This window comes from Rana temporaria, chromosome 4 (genome assembly GCF_905171775.1).
Source record: "Rana temporaria chromosome 4, aRanTem1.1, whole genome shotgun sequence".
In the NCBI taxonomy this organism is placed as follows: domain Eukaryota; kingdom Metazoa; phylum Chordata; class Amphibia; order Anura; family Ranidae; genus Rana; species Rana temporaria.
Window position 1 is genome coordinate 229,137,069 of NC_053492.1, and position 17,912 is coordinate 229,154,980.

At 46.4% G+C, this 17,912-nt stretch overlaps 1 protein-coding gene across 1 annotated transcript in view; it reads left to right on the forward strand.

Annotated features, from left to right (window-relative positions):
• The window catches only part of LOC120937037 (CD109 antigen-like), a 124,684-nt gene that overhangs the window by 56,363 nt on the left and 50,409 nt on the right, over positions 1 to 17,912 (forward strand). Inside the window, exons 12-15 of the mRNA XM_040349959.1 lie at positions 7,025 to 7,120; positions 10,908 to 10,970; positions 14,970 to 15,152; positions 15,283 to 15,435. Coding sequence (XP_040205893.1) covers positions 7,025 to 7,120; positions 10,908 to 10,970; positions 14,970 to 15,152; positions 15,283 to 15,435 — 495 coding nt within the window. The remainder of the gene's footprint in view (positions 1 to 7,024; positions 7,121 to 10,907; positions 10,971 to 14,969; positions 15,153 to 15,282; positions 15,436 to 17,912) is intronic.

Below are 17,912 nucleotides of genomic sequence, written 5' to 3' on the forward strand. Positions count from 1 at the left end.
CTCTCCCTGCCCCCCCTCGCTCTCCCTGACCTCTCTCTCTCTCTCTCTCTCGCTCTCCCTGACCTCTCTCTCTCTCCCTGACCTCTCTCTCTCTCTCTCCCCCCGACCTCTCTCTCTCTCGCTCTCCCTGACCTCTCTCTCTCGCTCTCCCTGACCTCTCTCTCTCTCTCGCTCTCCCTGACCTCTCTCTCTCTCTCGCTCTCCCTGACCTCTCTCCCTCTCTCGCTCTCCCTGACCTCTCTCTCTCCCTGACCTCTCTCTCTCCCTGACCTCTCTCTCTCTCGCTCTCCCTGACCTCTCTCTCTCGCTCTCCCTGACCTCTCTCTCTCGCTCTCCCTGACCTCTCTCTCTCGCTCTCCCTGACCTCTCTCTCTCGCTCTCCCTGACCTCTCTCTCTCTCTCTCCCTGACCTCTCTCTCTCCCCCTGACCTCTCTCTCTCTCCCCCTGACCTCTCTCTCTCTCTCTCCCTGACAGCCCCCTATCTCCTCTCTCTCTCTCTGACAGCCCCCTCTCTCTCCATGACCCCCCTATCTCTCACCGACAGCCCCCTCTCTCTCTCCCTGACAGGCTCCCCTCTCTATCTCCCTGACAGGCTCCCCTCTCTATCTCCCTGACAGGCTCCCCTCTCTATCTCCATGACAGGCTCCCCTCTCTCTCTCCCTGACAGGCTCCCCTCTCTCTCTCTCTGACAGGCTCCCCTCTCTCTCTCTCCCTGACAGGCTCCCCTCTCTCTCTCCCTGACAGGCTCCCCTCTCTCTCTCCCTGACAGGCTCCCCTCTCTCTCTCCCTGACAGGCTCCCCTCTCTCTCTCCCTGACAGGCTCCCCTCTCTCTCCCTGACAGCCCCCTCTCTCCCCTCCCTCCCTGACCCTGCCTCGCTCTCCCTGACCTCTCTCTCTCTCTCCCTGACCTCTCTCTCTCCCTGACCTCTCTCTCTCCCTGACCTCTCTCTCTCTCCCTGACCTCTCTCTCTCTCTCCCTGACCTCTCTCTCTCTCTCTCCCTGACCTCTCTCTCTCTCTCTCTCTCTCTCCCTGACCTCTCTCTCTCTCTCTCTCTCTCCCTGACCTCTCTCTCTCTCGCTCTCCCTGACCTCTCTCTCTCACTCTCCCTGATCTCTCTCTCTCTCTCTCTCGCTCTCCCTGACCTCTCTCTCTCTCGCTCTCCCTGACCTCTCTCTCTCTCCCTGACAGCCCCCTCTCTCTCTCCCTGACAGCCCCCCCTCTCTCTCCCTGACAGCCCCCCTCTCTCTCTCCCTGACAGCTCTCTTTCTCCCTGACAGCCCCCTCTCTCTCCCCCTGACCTCTCTCTCTCTCCCCCTGACCTCTCTCTCTCTCCCCCTGACCTCTCTCTCTCTCTCTCTCCCTGACAGCCCCCTATCTCCTCTCTCTCTCTGACAGCCCCCTCTCTCTCCATGACCCCCCTATCTCTCACCGACAGCTCCCTCTCCTCTCTCCCTGACAGCCCCCTCTCTATCTCCCTGACAGGCTCCCCTCTCTCTCTCTCCCTGACAGGCTCCCCTCTCTCTCTCTCCCTGACAGGCTCCCCTCTCTCTCTCCCTGACAGGCTCCCCTCTCTCTCTCCCTGACAGGCTCCCCTCTCTCTCTCCCTGACAGGCTCCCCTCTCTCTCCCTGACAGCCCCCTCTCTTTCTCCCTGACCCCCCCTCTCTCCCCTCCCTCCCTGACCCTGCCTCGCTCTCCCTGACCTCTCTCTCTCTCTCTCTCCCTGACCTCTCTCTCTCCCTGACCTCTCTCTCTCTCTCTCTCTCCCTGACCTCTCTCGCTCTCTCTGACCTCTCTCTCTCTCTCGCTCTCCCTGACCTCTCTCTCTCGCTCTCCCTGACCTCTCTCTCTCTCGCTCTCCCTGACCTCTCTCTCTCTCTCTCTCTCTCTCTCTCGCTCTCCCTGACCTCTCTCTCTCGCTCTCCCTGACCTCCTCTCTCTCGCTCTCCCTGACCTCCCTCTCTCTCGCTCTCCCTGACCTCACTCTCTCTCTCCCTCTCCCTGACCTCTCTCTCTCTCCCTGACAGCCCCCTCTCTCTCTCCCTGACAGCCCCCTCTCTCTCTCCCTGACAGCCCCCCTCTCTCTCTCTCTCCCTGACAGCCCCCCTCTCTCTCTCCCTGACAGCCCCCCCTCTCTCTCTCCCTGACAGCCCCCCCTCTCTCTCTCCCTGACAGCCCCCCCCTCTCTCTCCCTGACAGCCCCCCCTCTCTCTCTCCCTGACAGCCCCCCCTCTCTCTCTCCCTGACAGCCCCCCCTCTCTCTCTCTCCCTGACAGCCCCCCCTCTCTCTCTCTCCCTGACAGCCCCCTCTCTCTCTCTCTCCCTGACAGCACCTTCTCTCATTCCCTGACAGCCCTCTCTCTCTCCCTGACAGCAGCTCTCTCTCCTCTCTTTTTCCCTGACAGCCCCCTCTCTCTCTCTCTCTCACACTCCCCCTCTCCCCCCCGACAGCCCCCTCTCTCCCTGACAGCCCCCTCTCTCCTCTCTCTTTACCTGACAGCAGCCCTCTCTCCTCTCTCTCTCTCTCTCTCTCTCCCTGACAGCAGCCCTCTCTCCTCTCTCTCTCCCCCTGACAGCAGCCCTCTCTCCTCTCTCTCTCCCCCTGACAGCAGCCCTCTCTCCTCTCTCTCTTTCTCCCCGACAGCAGCCCTCTCTCCTCTCTCTCTTTCTCCCTGACAGCCCCCTCTCTCTCGTTCTCTCTTTCTCCCTGACAGCCCCCTCTCTCTCGTTCTCCCTTTCTCCCTGACAGCCCCCTCTCTCTCGTTCACTCTTTCTCCCTGACAGCCCCCTCTCTCTCGTTCACTCTTTCTCCCTGACAGCCCCCTCTCTCTCGTTCTCTCTTTCTCCCTGACAGCCCCCTCTCTCTCATTCTCTCTCTCTCTCTGACAGCCCTCTCTCTCTCTCTCTCTCTCTCTCTCTCTCTCTGACAGCCGGCTCTCTTTTCTCTCTCTCTCCCCCTGACAGCAGCCCTCTCTCCTCTCTCTCTTTCTCCCTGACAGCCCCCTCTCTCTCGTTCTCTCTTTCTCCCTGACAGCCCCCTCTCTCTCGTTCTCTCTTTCTCCCTGACAGCCCCCTCTCTCTCGTTCACTCTTTCTCCCTGACAGCCCCCTCTCTCTCGTTCACTCTTTCTCCCTGACAGCCCCCTCTCTCTCGTTCTCTCTTTCTCCCTGACAGCCCCCTCTCTCTCGTTCTGTCTCTCTGTTAGCCCCCTCTCTCTCTCTCTCTCTCTCTCTCTGACAGCCGGCTCTCTTTTCTCTCTCTCTCTCTCAGCCCCCCTCTCTCTCGTTCTCTCTTTCTCCCTGACAGCCCCCTCTCTCTCTCGTTCTCTCTTTCTCCCTGACAGCCCCCTCTCTCTCGTTCTCTCTCTCTCTCTCTGACAGCCCCCTCTTTTCTCTCTCTCTCTCTCTCTCTCTCTCTCTTCTCTCTCTCTCTAACTCTCTCTTCTCTTCTCTCTCTCTAACCCCCCCTCTCTCTCTCTAACCCTCCCCCCTCTCTATCTCTCTCTAACCCCCCTCTCTCTCTCTAACCCCCCTCTCTCTCTCTCTCTCTCTCTAACCCCCCCTCTCTCTCTCTAACCCCCTTCTCTCTCTCCAACCCCCCCCCTCTCTCTCTTTTCTCTCTAACCCCCCTCTCTCTCTCTCTCTAACCCCCCCTCTCTCTCTCTCTAACCCCCCCTCTCTCTCTCTCTCTCTCTCTTCTCTCACTCTCTAACCCCTCTCTCTCTCTCTCTCTCCTCTCTCTAACCCCCCTCTCTCTCTTTCCTTGTCAGCACTGGAAGTAGCTTTAATACAGTCTGGTTATCTCTTGTTTTAACTCCTTCCTTACCATCATCTGCCTATACATTGATGTATAACATAATTACTTGATTAACTTTATCCTCTTTAAGTGGTATTAAAGCAAAGCAAAATATTTATTATACTGCAGATTACCAAATTATAGATGGGTGGCTGCATTAGTTTTGTTTTTTAGGCTTTCTCTTTTATATTCACCTGGTGATCCTGCCAGTAAGTCTATTGTTTTTCAAAAGAACAGACTGTCTTGCAGATGTAGCAGTTAGAGGGTTCAATCAAACCATTTAACACTGGCAATGGGGGTGGAGTCAGGGGCGGACCCAGAGGGGGCGGCAAAATGAGGTTTCGCCTAGGGTGTCAAAAATCCTTGCACCGGCCCTGCATGTACCCCGATTGTGCCCCATGTACTCTGATTGTGCCCCATGTACCCTGATTGTGCCCCATGTACCCTGATTGTGCCCCATGTACCCTGAATGTGCCCCATGTACCCTGATTGTGCCCCCATGTGCCCTGATTGTGAAGTCATGTGCCCCATGTACCCTGATTGTGCCCTCATATGTCCCATGTACCCTGATGTGCCCCATGTACCATGGATGTGCCCCATGCACCCTGATGTGCCTTAATGTGCCCCATGCACCCTGATGTGCCTTAATGTGCCCCATGTACCCTGATGTGCCTTAATGCGCCCCATGTACCCTGATGTGCCCTATGTGCTCTGATGCGCCCCATGTACCCTAATGTGCCCCATGTGCTCTGATGCGCCGCATGTACCCTGATGTGCCCCATGTGCTCTGATGTGCCCCATGTACCCTGATGTGGCTGATGTGCCGCATGTACCCTGATGTGCCCCGATTGTGCCCCATGTGCTCTGATGTGCCCCATGTACCCTGATGTGCTGGGCTCTGTACCCTGATGTGCTGTGTCCTGCACCCTGTACCCTGATGTGCTATGCCCTGATATGCCATGTGCCTTGTCCTGATGTGCCATGCCCTGTACCCTGATGTGGCCTGTTGTGCTGTGCCCTGATGTGCTGTGCCCTGATGTGTTGTACCCTGATGTGCACTGTACCCTGTACCCTGATGTGCACTGTGCCCTGTACCCTGATGTCCTGGGCTCTGTACCCTGATGTACGCTGTGCCCTGATGTGCTGGGCTCTGTACCCTGATGTGCTGGGCTCTGTGCCCTGATGTGCTGTGCCCTGATGGTGAGTGGTCAGTGTGTAGTGGTCAGTGCACCGCCGGCTCTCACAGCTGTCAGTCTGCAATCATGATCGGGAAGACTACCCTGCAGTAAGGCTGCATTCACACCTGAGCATTTTGTCGCCTGAAACGCGACGCTCAAAAACGCTAGAGGGGAAAAAATACATTATTCTCTATGGAGATGGTTCACATCTCCACTCCAAAGCGCCTGACACCGAACGCCTGAAGCTCAAACAAGTTCCGGACCCTTTTTTGTCGCGCGAATTGGGCGGTTTGGGCGTTTTTGAGCGTTTGTATTTCCCATAGAAAGTAATTGAAACGCTTGATTCAAGCGACTAGCGCGACAACGAGCGTTTGCTACAGGCGTTTTGTCGCTTTAATCAATAGAACATTTCACCCAGGCAGAAGATAAATAAAATCTACCAACATAGCAACAAGTGATGAAAAGATGAGAATTTATCCTATTGGCTAAAATAAAAAACGTCAAAGTACAAAAACGTCGGACGACACTGTATGCAAACGCGTGAATACGCGCGACAAAACGTCGGAAAAAAACACCCGAAAAAACGACCAAACAAGCTACGCTCAGGTGTGAATGCAGCCTAAAGCGTTCTGAAGGCGAGGCTTAGGCCCCGTACACACGACCGAGGAACTCGACGTGCCAAACACATCGAGTTCCTCGTCGAGATCAGTGTGGAAGCCGCCGAGGAACTCGGCGGGCCGACCTTTGCCATTGAACAACGAGGAAATAGAGAACATGTTCTCTATGTCCTCGCCGAGGTCCTCGTCGGCTTCCTCGGCCGAAAGTGTACACACGGCCGGGTTTCTCGGCAGAATTCAGCTCTGAACCGAGTTTCTGGCTGAATTCTGCCGAGAAACTCGGTCGTGTGTACGGGGCCTCAAAGTTCTTGTGGAGCGCAGCTTGGACAGATGACACTGATGGCAGTGCGGAAGATGGTCTATGTGGACATCTTTAGCCCGGATGCCTGCATACTTAGATGTGCCTGTTTTAATCCTCAAACATGTGAGTTTCTAAATGTTGTACCTTCATTAAAGTAGTTGTAAACCCTTACAGACCACTTTCACCTATAGGTAAGCCTAGATTAAGGCTTACCTGTAGGTGCTGGAAATATCTCCTAAACCTACACGATTTAGGAGATATTTATTCCGTCTTCTGCGAATGCTCCAATGTATTCGGCGCATTCGCACTCTTGAAAGGGCACAGGGTCATGCTGTGACTGGTGGCACGTGACTCCAACCAGTCACAGAGCCGGAGTTCGCGGCCCCGGAAGGAAGAGGAGTGAAGACTGGATGCTTCCAGCCAGCGAGGAAATCAGGGCGATGCATAGTAGCCCATTATGCTTTACCTTTGCAGGGAAACAAAGAGGAAGAAAAACCTATCAGTTTAGTTCCTCATTAAATGTAACCATATTGCTACACTTAGAGGCGCTTCACTTTTCTTTTATACTCAGTTGTGACGTGACGCTACATGTATATCAAGACATCACTTGTTTATCTAGTCAAAATGTATTAAAACATTGCTTGTTTTACATAACACTCTCAAACCAAGTTACTCTCAATCCAAGGTTTTACTGTAATGGAAATATATGCAAAAAAAACCCCAGCAAGTCACAGGTTTTATTGTGCACTATTACAACCTTGTAGCCACTGATGTCATTGGTTGATGAGGAGGATGTCGGGTGCCTGTGCAGCATCCTTGTTTGAACCCCCCACCTCTCCCCATCAGCACTGGAGTCACATTAGCTGTGTGAGGGAAAGAAAGTGAGGGAGAAGAGAAACACTGGAATACTAGTCAGTACCAGTGTGAAAAGTTGTGTTTATTTTGGAAGAATAAATCACCTCTAATGTTGGGTATCCTAAGTGTGAACCCAGCTTAACACTAATTTTAAAAATAGTGACAAAGTTAATGGTTGCCTATAACTTTCCTCCCTTCCTTCCTCCTCTAAAATGTTTTCGGAGATTGTTGCCAATAAAATTATTGCTCTAAAATCCTTTTTTTTTCTGATGTAGATTGAATACCAGAATGCAACTCGGTCACTCTACTTCCAAATACCAGACGGCGTGACTCCTTTTATCCAGATAAACATATCAGAAACTTCATTAAAGGTACAAGAAAAATTCACATCAAAACAGTTGCAAAAATTATTTCTCTACTTTAGTTGAAGAATTTTGGACATAATTGATTTATTAAAGCAATTAGTTTAGTTTTAGCTGTGCAGACCTGTTTGGTGTAAAAGTTACTTCTTTAAAGCTGAACACATATGCAGATGTAAAAACAGCAATTCATGTAGTTAGGCATTGATTACACAGGAACAAAATATATTTATATTTATATAGTATGGCCAATGCTTTTTTGGCAATACTTTTCTTCTGGGTCACAGGAGGGTACTTATTTTTGCACTTCTGTGACCAAGAAGTCATAAAGCCACTCTAGGCTCTGAAAGGATCTTGACTTTAAGGTCAGCATCCACTCAGATGCCTGACTGGCAGTTGGTTCCTTCTTTCAGTGTCTCGCTAAGAGGCTGAGCCAGCTGCTCCCTCCCCTTCCCCAGACTGATACCGCAGTGAGCGCTGGAGGGGCAGAGCAGTAAGCAGTGATTGACAATCATCACTTCACTTATTGGGAGTATGCTCACTGCAGCCAGTAAGGATTTCTGCCAGCAGGACATCTCAGCTTCTACCTACCAGCTTAAACTTCTTTCCAGTCATTGGTTGCCAACCGATGACGCCCTTTGCTGGTGTGCACTGAGGAAAAAACTACTTCTGTACAGAGCGGCTCTACCTCCCAGCTCCACCCGACTCCTGGCTCCAAGTTGCTCCTGCACAGTAAGGGAAGGGCGGGGCCAGGACAAAGGGTAGACAGGTTTCCTGGAGGTAGAGTTTGCATGGGAGAAGGAGGGGGGGGGGGTTACATGGTAGTGCCCTCCCCTCCACCATGCAGTCTATAGCATGTCGGGCTGTGCTTCCTATAGCACCTCCAGTCCCAGGAGGAGTGATTTGGGGGGATTTGTGCTGGAAGAGGGGAAAGGGGATGTGTTCTGGGGGAATTGTGAGGGAGGGGATTACGTTCTGGGAGGGGGAATTTGGGAAGTGACAGAGTAAGATTTGTTATAGTAGGATAGATTTGAGGGGGATTTGTTCTAAGAGGGGAAATACGGGGGGTTTTGCTAGGAAGGTTGATTGGGGAGATTGTATGTAAAAAGGTACTACAGCGCTATTACTAAAACCATATAAAATACTAAAGATAAGCTGCAGACACGTGAGGTGCACAAAACCAAAGTGAATAAATAAGAAAATATTGTGTTGCGCTGATAATCAAGTAAAAAATTGCATACATATATATATATACACCATATACATAAATAAGAACCCCCTACACCTCAAATCAGGGAGGTATATGTGCAAAAGATAAACAAAAACCACTCAAAAACTATAATGTGAAAAAATTCAAATAGAACCAGCAAAAATAGTTCATGGAAAAAACACAGTTCAGTACATAGGCTAATAGGAGACAGGTGTGAGATCCACAGTCCTTTGGTGTGCAGCTGTCATTATAGCAAAAAAAAAAAAAAAAAAAAAAAATATATAAATCCTTTTCCTTCTGGACTCCCCGATTAACACAGGATATCAGCCGCTCATAAGGAGAAAAGAAAGATATATGGTGCAAATAACGTAATAAAATGGGAGATGAACCCTGCAATACAATGATTGCACTCACGGAACCTCGATGGTAAAAAGGCTCAACTGCAATCAGTCATTGAACGCCGCTCAGTGCTACGATCTCCTCAGAAGGACGGATTCGACCGTCGATCGCGTCACTCGGCTTCTCCCCCACGCGTATCGTCAATAGCCACTTGACCACCCATGAATAAGTCAAGTGGCTATTGACGATACGCGTGGGGGAGAAGCCGAGTGACGCGATCGACGGTCGAATCCGTCCTTCTGAGGAGATCGTAGCACTGAGCGGCGTTCAATGACTGATTGCAGTTGAGCCTTTTTACCATCGAGGTTCCGTGAGTGCAATCATTGTATTGCAGGGTTCATCTCCCATTTTATTACGTTATTTGCACCATATATCTTTCTTTTCTCCTTATGAGCGGCTGATATCCTGTGTTAATCGGGGAGTCCAGAAGGAAAAGGATTTATATATTTTTTTTTTGTTTGTTTTTTTTTTTTTTTTTTTTTTTTGCTATAATGACAGCTGCACACCAAAGGACTGTGGATCTCACACCTGTCTCCTATTAGCCTATGTACTGAACTGTGTTTTTTCCATGAACTATTTTTGCTGGTTCTATTTGAATTTTTTCACATTATAGTTTTTGAGTGGTTTTTGTTTATCTTTTGCACATATACCTCCCTGATTTGAGGTGTAGGGGGTTCTTATTTATGTATATGGTGTATATATATATATGTATGCAATTTTTTACTTGATTATCAGCGCAACACAATATTTTCTTATTGATTGGGGAGATTTGTGCTGGGAGGGGGAATGGGGAAAAATAATTTGTGCTAGAAGAGGGGATTGGGGGGTTGTGCTAGGGGGGATTGCAGGGAAGGGATTTGTTATTGTTATAGGATGGGATATTTAGGGGCACATGCTAGGAGGGGTGATTTGGAAAGGATTGTGCTAAGGGGTGGGGGAAAGAGCATTTCAGTTAGGAGGAAGGATTTGGGGCGTTTGTGCTAGAATGGGTGGTTTGGGAGAGGATATGGGTACATTTTTGGCGTGGAGAATTTGTGCTAATGGGGACGTTGGGAGATTTGTTCCAGGAGGGGGGATTTCAGCAGTGGGAGGATGGTGAATTCTTGTCCAGAGAAAATGTTGGCCTGCAAAAATAAATCATATATTTCTCATATATTTGGGGTTGGGGTTCAGTTTGGCATCTTCAACCTGGGCACTAGATGACCTTGTCCCGGCACTGTTTGTGAATTTCAGGGCTGTTTAAATACAATTTTCAAACCCTTTGGTGGGTAAATAGCTTACTTTTATGTATTTTACTGTTTTTTCAGTGTTTTCCTGGAGTTCAGCTTTAGGAAATCAACCACAATCACTGACAATGTATTGATATTTATAATTATATTATTTTGGCAGCATGGCGTTGCTAAGCTTGGAGAACAGTTTTCATGTCAATGGCTAGAATAGTGCTAATTATTATACCTACAGTATATATATATAATATATTTATTTATTTTTTTAGGAAAGGATTAAAACCCTAATCATGTTATTGTTTGAACGTGGTGTCAAATTGGTGAAATATCCCTTTACAAAATGATCCCCTCTACTAAACTCTGACAGTAGTCACCAAAGATTTAGAGCCCATTCGCATTAGAATGCAATTCCGGCATTCCGTTATGGTTTCCCACATCACATTCCAATCATACTGCCCTTGCAATCTGTAGTGGGTGTAAATGCAAAGTTAATGACACCCAAAAAGCTGGTTGCTAATGCAGTGTGTTTGCCCGCACCAGATCGTACATAAGTACTATGCGATCCAGTTGCTGTGCGTTTCCAAAAGAAGTGCAGTGCAAAAGCCCACTGCACAGAACTGCATGTGACTCGCACAGGAACATGCAGTGTGAATGGGCCCTTACTTCAGCTTTTGTTTTGGTAACAACTCAAAATGTTTGGATTTGCCCTCACTTTGTCTCTGTGATAACTGGCACCAGAACTAATAGAGTGAAAAAATCTCCCAAGTGGGGGACACGGACAGTAATAAACACATGACAGAGGTTTTAATACTTCCCTATGCCACTACTATCAAAAGCTAAAAAATTGGCTTTACAATTTAAAGATGGACTCAATTCTAAAGTAAACACATCATGTGAAGTCTATGATGCTGCTTGTGTTAAATCATTGATTTCAGCACCTTCTAAATCATTTTTTTTCATACAGGTTGGGACACCTTTTCATTTAAAAGCTAATACATATCCAAAAGCTGAAGATGTTTATTATGTGGTATGTAACATTTTTGAATATTTTGGTCAACTTAAGTTTTTTCTTGGTTTCTGTGGCTTTGGTTATTATAAATGTGAATTGTTTTTCAGATTGTGACATCATCTCTTGATCTAGCACAATTAAATTGTTATAGCTATGTTATATAGCAGGAGTTTTCCTTCCATGTTTTCATAATAGCTTTGAATCAAACTGCATAGCAAAGTGGAATTGGCACTTTCTTGTGGTGTTCTACATCTTCTTAATGAGCTAAGGTTATCCATAGTACAGAAATGTGCTGTTTGAGTTTAAGTGGTATTAGACTGACTTCAAATGTTTTAAAATGCATGTCTAGGCAAAAAAAGAAATTGAAAAACATATTCAGTACATCTAAAATTAAAAAACATATGCTTTATTAAAAACAAAACATTAACAGCGCTTAATGGAATCTAGAGTTCCAAATATGGTATATACTCATATCCTGAAAAACAACAGCCCCAAATAGTGACACCTGATTAGTCTCCTCTACAGTGTTTCATAGAGGTGAAATTACAAAAACAAGCACCAAAACTTCAAATAGGGCTATTTCAAAAGCTGCAGTGTTCCCTTAGGTCAAAATCAGAGTTCACTTCCTCCTCTGTAATGTATGTCTTGGATGTGTCCCACTCTGTGACTTAGAACATTTGAATTGTCAGGAAAACTTCTCAGAAGTGATACATACTGATAACAGAGGAACAACGCACCAGAGAGAAATGACACTTAGAGCTTTGGAGAGAGATAAGTAAAGACTACAGATATGAGTGCTTTGTGTAGATTTCATGACTGAGGTTTACAACCACTTTAACTAGCAAGCCCCCGGTAAAGACAGCATGAAGAAGAAGACAGCCTTGAAAAACCTACTAAAACTAATAATATAAAACTAATTTGGAGGTCACATGGATGTTTTTTCTAATATTCCATATTTTTTCTAACGAATAGACTTATGGATCATGGGGACTGTCATGGATATGCAGTAACGTTTGTCTGTCAGTTTACTTCTCCTCCATGTGTTCACCTTTAGAGGCCAGCCACTCTCACCTGCTTAAGTAATCTCTCCTAAAAGCATGGCTCCACCCCAGCCCCTATCAGAGAACTCTTTATTAATCTGTGCACAGCAAACCAGCCCTGCTGATCAATATTGTGTGGTTTAGCTTTTGTGTGCGACTTGCTTTGTCTTCTACGTCTGATTCCAGTTACCGATCTTGGCTTGTTCTCGACTATCCCTGCCTGCTTGTGACCCTGACCTTTGGCGTGTTCTATGTTTATCCTTGTCTGCTAGTCGCCCCGACCTTTGGCTTATCTCCTTACTATCTCTTGTTATCCTGGGCTGCTGCTTCCTCTCTATCCTCCTGTAGCTTACTGTGAGCGTGAGCTGGGAGACCCTGGGGGCCGCGACCTGGAGCCAGTTGCAGCGCAGTCTATCCTCATCACTAGAGGCTCTGGTGAACACCTGCTAGCTCTTAGACTCTGCACCCTGGGGAATCTTACGTTCTAACTCCCTGTGGGATCCGTTTGGGTGCTCCAGTGGACCTGCCTTCCTTAACCACCCAGAGTTCCATTCGCAGCAGTCTGTCGTAGAGTCCACTACCTTAGCGGTGCACTCCTGGCCTCAACGATGTGCACCTGTCATCTGACCTCAGGTGACCTGATATGGACTTTTTGGGCTGATTTGTTTAATTAGTTACACATTGCATTTGATTTTGTGAACACATGGTAAAAGCACCACTTTTTTTTATTTTATTTTTAAGCACTATATTGTGTTTGTGTTCAGTAAAATTCATAATATTTTTTCCCAAAAATTTGTGTTTGAAAAATCACTACTTGAATATAGTGACATACAAAATTGCAACATCCACCATTTTATCCTCTGCTTAAAATATATAGGGCCAGATCCACGTACATCAACGCATATATCCGTCGGGCGTAGCGTATCTCTGATACACTACGCCGCCATAACTTTTTTTGAATCCTCAAAGAATGCGCACCATAAGTTACGGCGGTGTAGTGTATCTTTGGCGGCGTAAGGGCGCGCCATTCAAATGGATGTGACGGGGGCGTGTTTTATGTAAATACGTCTTGACCCGACGTAAATTACGTTTTTTTTCAACTGCGCATGCGCCGTCCGTGGGGGTATCCCAGTGCGCATGCTTGAAATTAAACCGGAACAAGCCAATGTTTACAACGGTGACGTCATTCTACGCAAAGCCCTATTCGCGAACGACTTATGCAAACAACGTAACATTTTTAAAATTCGACGAGGGAACGACGGCCATACTTAACATAGGATACACCTCATATAGCAGGGGTAACTATACGCCGGAAAAAGCCGAACGCAAACGACGTAAAAAAATGCGCCGGCCGGACATACGTTCGTGGATCGCCGTATCTAGCTAATTTGCATATTCGACGCGGAATTCGACGGAAACGCCACCTAGCGGCCAGCGTAAATATACACCTACGATCCGACGGCGTACTAAGACGTACGCCTGTCGGATCGATCCCTCATTCAGTCGTATCTTGTTTTGTGGATACAAAACAAAGATACGACGTGGGAACTTTGAAATTACGCGGTGTATCAATAGATACGCCGGCGTAATTCGTTTGTGGATCTGGCCCATAATGTTTCTAGCAAAAAAAAACAGACTTCTACATGTATGAAAGAAATGTCAAAATTGGTCTGGTTTTGAAGTGGTTAGAAGTGGATTATGGTAGCAGAGGGCCCGTATTCTGACAGAAAAATTAGACATCTTCCAACATGTGACTCCACAGCCCTCACAGTCTGACAAGTCATACATGGCACAATTGGACATTTTAGGGTAAATCAGACTGAAACTTTTGCCCGCCGTAATTTCTACTGCCCAGGATTGTCTGAATGGATACAGCTGGAGTGTCAGAATTGACCACCTTCCTTGGTTTTGGAGGAAGAGAAACTGAATGTTGCAGACAGTCTACTTGTTGATGCAAGGAGTAATAGTGAAGGACGTCATCGTAAGAGGTTGATCCAATAAGTAATGCCTGTTAAATACGCTAACTATGTGTTATAAATTTTGCTGTTCAATCATAATTACCAATATATATTTTTTCTGTTGTCCATTACATGAAGAGGATGGCATCTTTTAAGGGGCAGAGTGTAGGCAGGTGTAGTTAGTCTTTCCACCTGTAGCTGGCCTAGTGCCATTATTGCATGGGAAGGGAAGCCCTGTAAAGAAATTGGTCCCATTGAGATTCTGTATAGAGCCTTGAGAGAGGAAGGTAGTCTGATTGGACACCAACCTCTTAATAGATTTTAGCAGCCATCTTTTGGTGAGGAGAACTTTGGAAAAAGGTACCCCATGTCATTCTGGCGTGCTTCGGGTGGTAAGGAAAGTAGCCTGCTTGCAAGGGACAATGCTTAGCACAGAGTCAGGTTCCACGTGAGAAGGGATAGCTCAGGAAAGGCTCCTTCTTTTTTTCATACACTCTCTAGTATACATTGTGGAGGTGTGGAGCCAGTGCAAACTACAGAAACATCCTCTGCCTATTCCTAAAAGAGACTCTACTTCTGGTAACCGAAACCGTTATCTGGCAACATATTTTGTGAACAACAATATTGTATATTCCCTGGAATGCTTATATAACAAACATCAGTACGCTATAAACTGTGTGAGTATTTCCTCTCAATTCAAGGTACTGTACCTAATTCAGGCCCCATCTACACACTTGCTTGCATCAATTTCTTTCCCAGCAAAACAACACCATTGACTTTATTCCTAAGAGCCTACCCAAACATTGTGCTTATTAAAAGGATGTAGTTCTGCCTGCCTATGTCAGTAGGAACTGCCCCTGCAAGAACTTTACAAAGCTGGTCATGGTGTCACAGGAACAAGGTTATAAAAGTTCAGACATGCTTTAGATAGGAAGAGGGAGGTTTGGGGGTTAAAAATGGATACTGCCTTTACAAACCCTTAAAGATCATTTTTTTATGCATTTTTTCTTTATTTAAAGGTTTCTGCAAATGGAAAGGTATTGGCTGCAGGCAAGAATAAAACCAGTTTTAGCCTCACTCCTGAACAATCCTGGACTCCCAATGCTCAAATTTTAGTTTATTTTCTCAATCAGAACAACAGCTTTGATGGTATAATCCAAACCACTCAGATACTTCCTATCACAGGTGCACTAAAGAACCAGGTAAAATAAATGCATTACTGAAGACACCATGCTTTCCAAGCACTAGACAACTTAAGTTTTATTCATGTCAATGTGATGTTCCATGAAAGTTTTATTGTGTTAGGTGCTCAATTTGATATCTGTCTTATAGGTGACTTTATCATGGAGTAAAAACAGTGCTAAACCATTAGAAAATGTCACCCTGACTGTCAATGTGAAGGAATCGCGATCCTTAGTGGGACTGCGAATTGTTGAAAAAAGTTCCACGCTTTTTGGGGAAGCAAATGATTTAACCTCCGGCAGAGTAAGTATAAATAAATAGATGCTATCACATCAACAAAATATAGGCACAGTAGAGGGGCGTTACTAAAAAAAACGAGGAAATTACCCTCATTATGCCAAAAATAGCGGCACACCAGATGCATTCTAATTTTGGGGAAGCATCCTGCACTCAATAATTTTATAATAAAATATATAATCTATATATATAAAACTCAACGTGTGTGTGTGTGTGTATGTATGTTCCAGCATCACGTCCAAACGGCTAAAGATATTAACATGAAACTTGACACACATGTTACTTATATGTCAGCAACAAACATAGGATAGGTGGTTTAACCCTTACCCACCCCCATTTGCCATGGTCGGGGTTTTCCTTTAAAGTCCCATTCAACTCTATAGGAAATACATGTTACTTCATAACTTCCAAACGGCTGTAGATATTTCGATAACACTTGGTCACATGTTACTTATATGTCCACTTAAACTATAGGATAGTTAATTTATCCCTTAACTACCCCCATTTGTGAGGGTCAGGGTTTTTGCAAATCAATGGGAAATGTATGTTCCCACATAACTTCTGTACGCCTGGAGATATTTCAATAATACCTGCTACACATATTACTTATATGTCAAATAAAAATATATGACAGTTAAATTAACCCTTACCTACACCCTTATATACAAGATGGGTATATTTATATTACTATGATTTTCCTCCCCAAAAGGTTAAGATAGGAAGACAGGGCAACGCCGGGTATTCAGCTAGTATGTTCATAAAAGCGAGGAGGGCTTCCCAGAACGTGGCATATGCGATCTATTCTATGACGAATGAAATTTCACCTGACACTTATAATTGTATTTTTTACTTTGTAAAGTAATAAGAATAGGGCTAATCCACACACACACACAAAAACTTTACAATCTGAAATGGTGAATACTACAGATTGTAACATGTGTATATATGTGTTTAAACTAATTATTCAACATCTACATGTGTACATATATATGTGTTAAACCAATTCAATATGCAATGTTTATAAAGTGCTAGTGCATAATACAAACTCTATGCAACATGCTATAAAACTACTGGTCCTTGAAGACATCACACGACGAAACGAGCAAAGCCAGGACCCTGAGGACATCACGACTGCTAGTTCACACTGGCAGTCCATGACAGGTCTGGAGGTGAACGGCTATACATAGCTGAGTGCGTTGCTCCCTTTTTTTTGCTAGAAAATTACTTAGAACCCCCAAACATTATATGTATTTTATCTAACACCCTTGAGAATAAAATGGCGGTCGTTGCAATACTTTTTGTCTCCCCTTATTTGCACAGCAGTCTTACAAGCACTTTTGAAAAAAAAAAACCTTTTTTTAATTAAAAAATAAGACAACATTAAAGCGGCGATCAGCGATTTTTTTCGTGACTGCGACATTATGGCAGACACATCGGACAATTTTGACACATTTTTGGGACCATTGTCATTTTCACAGCAAAACATGCTATAAAAATGCATTGTTTACTGTGAAAATTACATTTGCAGTTTGGGAGTTAACCACTAGGGGGCACTGTAGGGGTTATGTGTAACCTCATATGTTTTTCTAACTGTAGGGGGGCGGGGCTGGACGCGTGACGTCATTGATCGTATTTCCCTATATTAGGGAACACACGATCAATGAAGCTGCCACTGTGAAGAACGAGGAAGCTGTGTTTACACACAGCTCTCCCCATTCTTCAGCTCCGGAGACCGACCGCGGGTCCCGTGGCCGCGGTCACAAAGCTTTGGACCGGGCCGCAGGCACGCGCGCGCCCGCCACCCACGGCTGGGCACTTAAAGAGGACGTACAGGTACGTGCTTGTGCCCAGCCGTGCCATTCTGCCGACCTATATCTGCAGGAGGCGGTCCTTAAGTGGTTAAGGACTGGCACACATCCGATTCCGAACCTTATTGAGTACCGTATATACTCGAGTATAAGCCGAGTTTTTCAAGCAATTTTTTTTGTGTTGAAAATGCCCCCCTCGGCTTATACTCGATTTACCTTTTTTGCGCCTGATCTCTCGGACTTTGTGGACCCAGTACCGGCACACATATAGATCCACTCTTCCTCAACAAGTGTGCAAAGTTTGTTGTCCAGGGGACCTACGGCCGGGGAGCACTGATTTTTCAAAGTCGGGCACCCCTTCTATAGACTCCCATGTTAAACTGTCAATTCTATGAAAACTTTGGGGACCCGGACCCGGTACCATCCGGCCGTAGGTCTCCTGGACTCCAAACTTGGCACACATGTAGCCCCAGTTATCCTCCTACAAGTTTTCTGTCTGGGGGAACTACGGCCGGGGAGCACCAATTTTTCAAAGCCGGGCACCCCTTCTGTATACTCCTATGTTAAACGTAAGTCTAGTCATGGACACAGTGAGGCATGGGCACAGTGAGGCATGGACAAAGTGAGGCACAGTGAGGCATCAGCACAGTGAGGAATGCACATTGACACCCTAGG